The sequence below is a fragment of the Emiliania huxleyi genome (assembly GCF_000372725.1).
Source record: "Emiliania huxleyi CCMP1516 unplaced genomic scaffold EMIHUscaffold_23, whole genome shotgun sequence".
Lineage (NCBI taxonomy): Eukaryota > Haptophyta > Isochrysidales > Noelaerhabdaceae > Emiliania > Emiliania huxleyi.
The window spans coordinates 873,866-883,159 of record NW_005200333.1 but is presented as its reverse complement, the minus strand read 5'-3'; the positions used below and the strand labels follow the sequence as shown (position 1 = coordinate 883,159).

Below are 9,294 nucleotides of genomic sequence, written 5' to 3'. Positions count from 1 at the left end.
ACTGGGTTCCGGCTGATAGGGGGTCTGTCCCCACTGAGTCGCGCCAAAACGCCCTACCTACCTACCTATCCCCAGGCCGCGTAGCGACGCGAAAAAAGACGAAAATAGGGGGTACCTACCTATTGCGGGGCCCTCTGGGGCGGTCAAAACCGGACCTACCTACCTATTGCATAGGGTGTTAGTTAGTTAGGAAGGTGTGCAGACCCCCTATCTGGCTAGGAGCCGGAACCCAGAGGGCTAAGCGTGAGTTATACACGCCCCCCCGTTGGGTGGAGCCGGTCCCACGTCCTCCCGCCGATTCGCCGACAAAGCATGCTGAGGTTGTCGCAGCGGCTCCAGAGCGCAAGCAATTTGCTCTCGTCCGCGTACGTTTGCCCGCCAAAAAAAGCCAATTCTTGACTTGGGCCCTCGGGGAGGCGGCCTTCTCTCGAGGTCTCGAGATACACAGAGCGGCCAACGCGTACGTCGACTCGTACTCGGACCGGATGATGGTAGGCCGGCGCGCACAGCTGGGAGAGAGCATGGTGTGGCGCTCCACGCTCAGTGCTGAGCCGAAACCAAAAGAAAATTTCAAGCGGCCACTGGGTTCCGGCTCCTACGCCTCTTCCGCCCTTGCGAGCGAGCACCACCTTCGGCCACTGTGGTCACCGCATGCGAAACAAATCCCACCATTCGCCGTGCGTGCGTGTGAGCGCCCCTGAGCAACCCTACCCACCCCACACGCCCACCGGCGCACCCTCGGCCCGCACACGCGCCCTGGCGACCCACAGACCTCCCCCGCCACCGCGCGTTCGACGTGGTGCCGAGACCGCTCCGGCGGCATGACACCCCCTGCTGCTTCCTGTCGCAGGAAGAGCCGCGGACGGCGCTGATCGTGCGTCCATAGAGCCAGCTCCGCGCGATGCCGTCCTTCCGGGCGACGACGCTCGCCTTCTGCAGGGCACACGGTGCGGCGCTGCGCTGTCGCGAGCGCGCCGCCGACATTCACTCAGATTCGCCGAGCGCTGCGCGGCTGGCTGACGCCGCTCGCTCAGGCGGGCGCGGCTTGTAATCCCTCGGCGCCGGCGACATTGATCCGTACAACGTGGCCGGACAAGGCCACAAAGCTTCCACGGGCGGGTGAGGCGCCGGTGATCCTAGCTAGCTGCCCTGCTGCTGCGATCGCCGCTGCCGCTGCAATAGCCGCCGGCGCAGGCACGACGACCATCATTGGACCATCCACCGGTGCGGCGAACATGTGTCTCGGTGCCCTCCCGCTCGTCTTGTTCATACTCCATCGCCAGGGTGTGTCGCGCACTTCCGTCCTGACGCTCCCGCTGCTCGCGGCGCGGCGTCGGTCGCCGCAGCCGCCGCTCCTCCCGCGTCCCGGCGCTCCTCCCGCGTCCCGGCCCCGCGCAAGCAGCTCGGCAGCCAACGCTTGCGTTTGGATCACGCCCTCCCACACCGACCGCAACGACCCAGGACGCCGGCGGCGACGAGGGCGAGGGCGAGGGCGAGGGCGCCCTCGGCTCGGCTAGAGCGGCCGAGAGGCAGTGCGGTCGCGCCTTTTACCGTGACCGCCGCGCCGCCACAGCGGGCGAGCTCGCGCGGGTGTGGCGGGGGCGAGGGGTGCCACGTGGCGGGGGCGAGGGCTGCTGCGGCCGTCAGCGTCAGTCTGCGTGTCGGGGCGCGTTCGCCCGCGTACGGCTCAGACAGGCGTCGGTCGCCGCCTCCGCTGCACGCGGGGCGTTGCGCTGCGCGAGGGCCGCCTGCAATTGCTAGCCATGTGCTTGTTTCACGGCGGCAATGGGTCACGCTCACGCCTCACGGGTGTGGGGCACGCTCACACGGGTGTGCACTCTCGCTACCATTTTTCACATCTGCTGGTTGGACTAACGGCGTATTCTGTCAAATAAAAAGTCTGCTCCTTGGTCAGAAGGAGCCAGCGCGCCGCTCCTCAGGCCGGAGCCAGAGCTCGGGCCGGCGCCCGAGGAGGGGTCTGCGCGTCCCGGCATCATGGCTTTTACCTCGCCGACCGTGGGAAGGAAGAGCGTCTCGGCCCGCGAGACGTCGGGCCTGCTGATACGCACGACCCGCTGCCCGCGCTCGCGGTACCCCTTCAGGATGGCGACGCTAGCGAGATCCTTGACGGAGAACATGACGCCAGCGCCGGGATGCGCTGAGCGGGGCAGCCCTTGGAGGTCGGCGTCGGTCAGGCAATACTCGCTGCGGGCGCGGACGATGCCGAGCTGTGCGACGCCGGCGGGAACGAGCAACTCGAGTCCGAGAGGCGCAGAGGACGATGCCATGAGCTCCGCGCCGTCGTCGCTGGGCAGCGTGGCGACGAAGCGGGCTAGCCTTCGCAGATGGCGATAGTGGCGACGTCAGCGTGTCGAGGACCAGCGGACACCTAGTGGGACGCCTGTGTGTCAGAGGAGCGCGTCGAGAGCGCGTCCACACCGCACAGGCACAAGTGTGCACGCGTGCGGCCGAGTGGCGGTGTGTGATTGAGATGTGCCCGCCGACGCGCATCCATGGACGCCGAGCTAGATGCCGAGCCTCCTTGCCTTGCAGATCTCAATGACGACCTGTTGCGGAAGATTGCCAGTCGGCTTGCCGAGTCTGACCTGGCTTCCGCCGTCGCCCTCAAACGATGCAGCAGCCGCTTCAAGGACCTCGCCACCCCGCTGGTGGCAAACGCCGTTTCAAGGATAAACACGAAGTGGCGGGATGCGGCAGACAAAATCGGCGACGAGGGCGCTGCTCGGATCAGAGGCGGACTCGAGCGCAACGAGGTGCTGACCACCCTCGCGCTCCCGCACAACAACATCGGCGCGGAGGGCGCAGCCGCGATCGCGGAGGCGCTACGCGGCAACACGGTGCTGACCACCCTCGACCTGAGCGGCAACGAGATATGCGGCATTGACGAGGACGGTGATGGTGCGTACGATGCGTCCGGCATCGTTGCGCTCGCGGACGCCCTCAAGGTCAACGGGGTGCTGACCACCCTCAACCTCGCCAACAACCAGATCCGCGACCAGGGCGCCGCTGCGATCGCGGAAGCGCTGCGCGGCAACGGGGTGGTGACTGAGCTAGACATCTCCTGGAACCAGATCGGCCCCACGGGTGCCACCGCGATCGCCGACGCCCTTCGCGTCAACGGGGTGCTGAGCAACCTCGTGCTCCGGGACAACAACATCGGGGACGAGGGTGCCGCTGCGCTGGCCTCTGCTCTTCGCGTCAACGAGGTGCTGACCACTCTTGACTTGTCGGGCGACCCATACAGCAGCGGCGGCATCGGCCCCGAGGGTGCCAGCGCGATCGCAGAGGCCCTTAAGGTCAACGGGGTCCTGACCTCCCTCAATCTCACTGGAAACAAAATCCGCGCCAAGGGCGCCGCCGCAATCGCCGAGGCGCTGCGCGGCAACGGGGTGCTGACCTCCTTGAACGTGGGCTTCAACAGCCTCACCGAGGAGGCGGCCCTCGGCATCGTGCGTGCCGAGCGGCAGCGCAACAAGCTGACCTCGCTGGGCTTGGCTCGCTGCAACATTGGCCCGACTGGCGCCGCAGAGATCGCCGAGTACGCGTCGGGCAGTGAGGTGCTGACCGACCTCAACATCAGCGAGAACATCATCGGTGCCGAGGGCGCCAAGGCGATCGGCAAGGCACTCGCGGTCAACGCGGTGCTGACCACCCTCGTGCTCTCCGACACCCGCATTGGCGACGAGGGCGCCAAGGCACTGGCCTCCGCTCTTCGCGTCAACGAGGTGCTGACCACCCTCAACCTCTCCGACAACGACATCCGCGAGGAGGGTGCCAAGGCGCTAGCATCCGCTCTTCGCATCAACAGGGTGCTGAACAACATCGACCTCCGCTACAACGATTTGGGTGACGAGGGGAAGGGAGTGATTCGAGATGCGGTGAGCGGGCGGGAAGGGTTCAGGCTCAAGATGTGAGTGGGCTCTGAGAGCGGAGTCGGCCAGGGGGGCGTACGTGCATGGGATTAGAGTCTTGAGGAGCGCTTCGGCGTCGGGGAGATTGATTTCTTTTTGCGTGGTAAAATTCTTTTTGCGTTTTTCAGCAGGGACCAGGGTGCTCTCTGAAAAGCACGATCAACCTCGAGTACCGAACATCAACAAGTTGCGTAGCCAGATAGGGGGTCTGTCACCACTGAGTCGCGCCAAAACGCCTTACCTACCTACCTACCCCCAGGCCGCGCAGCGACGCGAAAAAAGAGGAAAGAGCGGCTACCTACCTATTGCGGGGCCCTCTGGGGCGGTCAAAACCGGACCTACCTACCTATTGCATAGGTGACACACACACACACACACACACTATTGCATAGGGTGTTAGTTAGTTATGAGCGACAGACCCCTATCTGGCTAGGAGCCGGAACCCAGAGGGCTTGGCGCGAGTCAACGGAGCCGGAACCACGTCGGAACCACGTCCACCCGCCGATTCGCCGACAAAGCATGCTGACGCTGTCGCAGCGGCTCCAGAGCGCAAGCAATTTGCTCTCGTCCGCGTACGTCGACTCGTACTCGGACCGGATGATGGTAGGCCGGCGCGCACAGCTGGGAGAGAGCATGGTGTGGCGCTCCACGCTCAGTGCTGAGCCGGACAACGGGCATTTGACGTACGGCGAGGTGAGCGGCCGCGTGCAAAGGTGGGACCGAGACCCACACATACACACAGAGAGGTTGATTCCATGCGCCCCACCACCCGCAGTTCGACCTCGCCTTTTTCGGCGCCCTCGTCGACCGCGCCCTCGCGCGACCGGCCGGCCGCCGCGAGCCCGAGACTTTCGTTGACGTCGGCTCTGGGTGCGGCCGCCTTGTGCTCGCGGCGTCCTGCGTGTGGCCAGAGCTTGCGCGGGCGGCGGGCGTGGAGACGTGCGCCGATCTGCACATGATGGCGGTCCGCGCGCAGGCGCGGGCGAGCCTGCCGCGGTGCGACTTTGTGCACGGCGATGCGCTTCAGGCGATGAGGGAGGGCGGCCCGCTCGACGACGCGACGGTCGTGTTTTGCTACAGCTCCGCTTGGGCGAGCGAGGGGGGGGCCTTGACCGACTTCTCCGAGCTGGTCGGCTGCTGCTGCCTGCCCGGCTGCAGGGTGGTCGTGACGGACAAGTGGCTCGAGTGCGATGGCAGTTGCGGGGAGTTTGCGCTGATCGACGAGATGGAGGGCCCGAACCGCGAGACGGGCGGCAGCGTCGGCTACATCTACGAGGTGGTGCGCAGCCAGAGGGGGGGCTGATGTGCTGTCTGCCATGTACGGCTCTAGACTTGGTGTGTGGGAGGTGGACCGGCGATATCCGCTTGTAGAGCGCGATTTGCTTTTACACAGCTCAAATCTCCTCTACGCCCTCTGGGTGGTTCCTCTAGTTTGAAATGAAAAAACAAGTCAACGCTGATACGTTGATGGCGCGCGCCAGCGCTCGCCTGCTGTAGATTGCTGCAGGTGGGGGACCTGTGTTGACAAGTGGGGAGCAGACGGCTTCATCGCGAAGCTGCCCCCAGCAGGCGTCTTGACGGGTATCAAAATTCTTCCCTACAAAAGAGGCCAACGGACCCGAGAAACAAGTCATTGGCATCCGGGGGGCGCCATCCGGACAGCACCCACGGTGTGGCCAGTCCCCCATGCATGGTATTAATGATACACAGACGATCGTACCGTACACAGATCACAGTCCTCTGGCAGTCCTCAGCTGACCGCTAGCCTACGGAGTACGGTGCATGCCGCAGCCGTCGACGCCGAGCGGAGGAGGCGCTAGCCTTTGGCTGGGCAGACGAATGCCGGGCACAGATCTTTCAGTGCGAGCCGGCGGCCGTCACCGCTCGTCACCCACGCCTGTGCGGCAATGTTCGAGCAACCACTTCCAGCTGCCTGGAGGATGCTCTGTCGGTATCTCACATGGAGAGGCTTGGACCCTCCGTTGAAGTGGAGTAAAACAGGGTGGGAGCGAGTGCGTTTGTTGGTGACGGACGAACTCCCATTGCGCGGGGCCTGCGCGTCGACAGTGACATCCTTTTCACTGACCAAATGCATGGACTGGATGAGAGTGGCGTTGCGGTCGAGCACAAATTGACTGCTGGCGGCGCGGACATAGTAGTGCGACACCACCTGCTGGTCATCGACGCCACGCCCGGGAGTGTAGGCGGCAAGGTCGGTCAGCAGAGCAAAGGCAGCGGCCGCGCTCCCCATCCAGCAGCCCGAGTTGATGTACCTACGAATAATAACGATGAGTTACACAAAGTCACCAGCAGTGCTGACTTTTGGCCTCGCAGAGTAGGAGCGACCGGTACTCGCCACCTTCCTTGGGAAAACGACCCTCGCAGAAGGAGCGGCCAAACGGCGCCATCCAGTCGGGGAAGCAGCCTGACTCTGCTCCAAAGACGACGCGACCGGGCGGCACGTGCAGCGAGGCGTAGCGCTCGAGGATGTCCACTTCGTTTGCGGCGAACAGCACGTCGTAGGCGTCGACGAAAAGAACAAGGCGGTCGGGATCGAGCGTGGTGAGGTGGGCGCGTGCGGCAGTGAGCTTTTGGTAGTTGCCCTGGTACGGTTTGCCGATGCCGAGGACGGTTACGTCGAGCCCTTGCAACGCCGCCGTGAACACCGTGTCACAGAAGACGCTGTTGGCGTCCGAGGCGAATGTGACCACCGATATCCGCCGCGCCGTTGCAGGCTTGGTCGGCGCCGGACGTGCAGGCACCGCATGTGCATGTGTTCCGCTCACGTCGCCGCCGCCAACGTCGCCGCCCTCGTCACCGCCACCGTCGCCACCGCCCTCGCCGCCGCCGCCCTCATTATTCGAGGTGGTGGCGGTGTGCCGCGCGGCGGCAGATAGAAGCCGCCGGCAGTTGCAGAGCCGCGCGTTCATCCTCCACGCCGCGGGGGGCGCACGCAGCAGCGCGAGGCGACTGAGCGCAGTGCGCTCTCCAGGGCCCTGTCGCTGCTGGCACGTTCGCATCGCGTTGGTGGGCTGGTTGTATCCTTCATCGAGGGCACGGCCGCGCGTTCTTCCTCCGCGCCGTCTGGTTGCATGCCGGGGGCAAACGCGGCCGTGCCCTCGCAGAAGGACACGGCCGTGGCGCGTGACGTAGCCTCCTGCCGCCGCCGAGTACAGATGCGTGCCGCCCCCCCTCTGCACGCGGGTGAAGCAGAATAATTGCGAGCTCCAGGGGTCGGAGCGCGTTGACGCATTGTGTAGCTGTAGGGTCCAAGCGCCCTCCGCAGCCGGCGGCTGCATCATCACAAGCGAGCCGCTCGCTACGTGCCGCAGCCGCACCCAGTGCGAGTCGTGCGAGGCGGGAAGCAGCTCAAATGCCATGTGGGCAAGTGGTAGCCGCGAAGGCGTGCCGATCGTTATAAGCTCTCCGCTGCCGTCGGGGAGCACCGAGAAGTAGGGCAGAGGCAGCTGCGACGGGCACTCGGACGGCGGCGAGCACTCTACGGGCGCCATGCCCCGCAGCAGCACCGTGCCTTTAAGCCCGCACGCGCACGATCGCGGAGGCACGACCGTACCGCGCGGGTCGCTGAGGCAGCGTGAGCTGTTGTAGCGATGGGCGTGGAGCGAAATCGGGCGCAGGAGAGACGCAACGTCGTCGTCGCCGATGCCAGCCCCACAGCTTGCCACGCTGGCGGTGGCACGGGAGTCAACCAGCCAGGGAGGAACTAGGGTGTGCTTCGTCGGACTTCGCCGATGTGGTGCGCCGAGCACTGCTCTTTGCAGCCAGAATGCGAACATGGCACGCCGTTGGAGGAATAAAAATAACCGAAAACACTGTCTCGAGCAGTGGATACAAATCTTTTTCCGCGACGGCGGCGGCGGTGGTGGTGGCGTTTGGCGGTGGTGGCGGTGGGGGCATGGGCGGCAGCGGCGGCGGCGGCGGCGAGGGCGGCGGGTATGGGCATATATGTACATGGCGGAAGGTCAGCCCACCTGGCCGTCTGCCCGGGGCGAGTGCCTTGATAGTCGACCGTCCAGAGCGCCTCAGAGCTGACAGTGGCATATTGCGCCGTGTATGAGTCATACACGCGCCGCTTGTAGCAGTCGGAGAGGGCACTGATGCCATTCGCGTCGCGGAACATCTCATACAGTCCCATGGGCCCCTGGATGCTGCGAATGTCCCACACGCTGACATCTTGGTTGAAGTGGTCGTTGTGGCGGAACATCTGTCGGAACGTCGTCACACGCGACGTGTTCCAGCGTGTAATGTCCCCATTGAACGTGCAGTCTTGCGGCCACGCGGCAAACATCTCCCTCATGCTCGTGACCGAGGACGTATCCCACGTGCTGATGTCTCCGGAGAACTGAGTCGCCCCTGAGAACATGTGCTCCATCGTGGTCGCCTTGGAGACGTCCCAGCCGTGCAGGTCCGCGTCGAATGTCGCCTTGTTCTTGAAGAGGAAAGCGTCGACGGCACGGAGATAGATTATGAACCTCGATCGCCGTGACATTCTTTTTTCTGTAGAGGAGGCCGCTCTGTTGTCGCGATGGCGCGCGATGTATATGTGCCCCAGTAGGCAAGAGACCTCGGGATTTGTAGGTAGGGATCCCCAGAGACCTCGGGAAGGGAGAGACCGCCTGGCGCGGCGCCGTGGGGCAGGCGGCGATAGACGGCTGCACGCCTCCCTACGCCTCCGCTGCCGTCCAGAGCTGCCCCAGGCGTGCCTCCGAGCCACCCGGGTCGGCTGCGGCAGCCGGAGGCGGCTCGCGCGACGCGCGGCGAGGGCAGAGCCCTCCCTCGGTCGGCTGCCGACAGCGCGAGCGGCGCCGATGTGAGACGGCCCCCTTCGGGCCTTCTCGAGTCGCCGCCGAGCTCACCGCGCGTGCCGCGAGAGCGGCCTGACTCGCTGCCGCCTCGGCGGCCCGACGCGCGCGCTCCGCTGCCGCCTACCGCTTCTCTCGCGCCTCCCGCCTCCCGACGCGGCACCGCCGCCTCTAGGTGGCTGACTCGCCGCCCGGGCCGGACTCGCGGAGCCGACCAGCACGGACGAGTCCGTTCGCATGCCCTCGCCAAAGCGACGCGCTTCGCTGTGCTGTCGACTGGCCCTCGCCGGTGGCATCATCCCGCGCGCGCCTCTCCGTTGCTCGGCGTGACGCCCGCTTGAGCGGCGCGCGATTATCGGCCTGCGCCCTCTCGTTCCACGCCGTAGCGCGGTGCGGCCCGCGCCCTTGGAGCGCGCGCGCGAGGGTGGCCGACACCGGCACCCCTACTCGTGTGCCAGGGAGTCCTCACGCTCAGACGGCGCGCTGAGACTCTGTGCCTGTGGCGAGGGGCACCGTCGTGGGTCTCCAAGCGTACCGCG

The 9,294-nt window shown here is 65.5% G+C and overlaps 4 protein-coding genes across 4 annotated transcripts; 3 read left to right on the top strand and 1 right to left on the bottom strand.

Annotated features, from left to right (window-relative positions):
• Positions 1 to 485: 485 nt before the first annotated feature.
• On the top strand, positions 486 to 2,359 carry EMIHUDRAFT_450217 (hypothetical protein). Its single transcript, XM_005779608.1, has 2 exons — positions 486 to 524; positions 887 to 2,359. Exon 2 carries the CDS (start codon positions 1,996 to 1,998, stop codon positions 2,353 to 2,355), a length of 360 nt encoding a protein of 119 aa, XP_005779665.1. The 5' UTR covers positions 486 to 524; positions 887 to 1,995; the 3' UTR covers positions 2,356 to 2,359.
• A 154-nt stretch (positions 2,360 to 2,513) lies between these two features.
• On the top strand, positions 2,514 to 4,082 carry EMIHUDRAFT_205231 (hypothetical protein; the record flags this gene model as incomplete). The annotated part of the gene is made up of 2 exons (XM_005779607.1): positions 2,514 to 3,931; positions 4,064 to 4,082. The coding sequence occupies 2 exons, from the start codon at positions 2,514 to 2,516 to the stop codon at positions 4,080 to 4,082; spliced, it is 1,437 nt and encodes a 478-aa protein (XP_005779664.1).
• A 369-nt stretch (positions 4,083 to 4,451) lies between these two features.
• EMIHUDRAFT_205230 (hypothetical protein) lies at positions 4,452 to 5,235 on the top strand (the record flags this gene model as incomplete). Its single annotated transcript, XM_005779606.1, has 2 exons — positions 4,452 to 4,625; positions 4,708 to 5,235. The coding sequence occupies 2 exons, from the start codon at positions 4,452 to 4,454 to the stop codon at positions 5,233 to 5,235; spliced, it is 702 nt and encodes a 233-aa protein (XP_005779663.1).
• Positions 5,236 to 5,347: 112 nt separating this feature from the next.
• On the bottom strand, positions 5,348 to 7,734 carry EMIHUDRAFT_434999 (hypothetical protein). The gene is made up of 3 exons (XM_005779605.1): positions 6,279 to 7,734; positions 5,559 to 6,205; positions 5,348 to 5,377 (listed from the first exon to the last, which is right to left on the bottom strand). Exons 1-2 carry the CDS (start codon positions 7,727 to 7,729, stop codon positions 5,749 to 5,751), a joined length of 1,908 nt encoding a protein of 635 aa, XP_005779662.1. The 5' UTR covers positions 7,730 to 7,734; the 3' UTR covers positions 5,348 to 5,377; positions 5,559 to 5,748.
• Between the last annotated feature and the right edge of the window lie 1,560 nt (positions 7,735 to 9,294).

Coding starts and splice junctions, on each gene's coding strand:
- EMIHUDRAFT_450217 (XM_005779608.1), top strand. CDS start 1,996: ATGGCTTTTACCTCGCCGACCGTGGGAAGGAAGAGCGTCTCGGCCCGC.
- EMIHUDRAFT_434999 (XM_005779605.1), bottom strand. CDS start 7,729: ATGTTCGCATTCTGGCTGCAAAGAGCAGTGCTCGGCGCACCACATCGG. Junction 6,206..6,278: donor AAGGAAGGTGGCGAGTACCG/GTCGCTCCTACT, acceptor TATTATTCGTAG/GTACATCAACTCGGGCTGCT.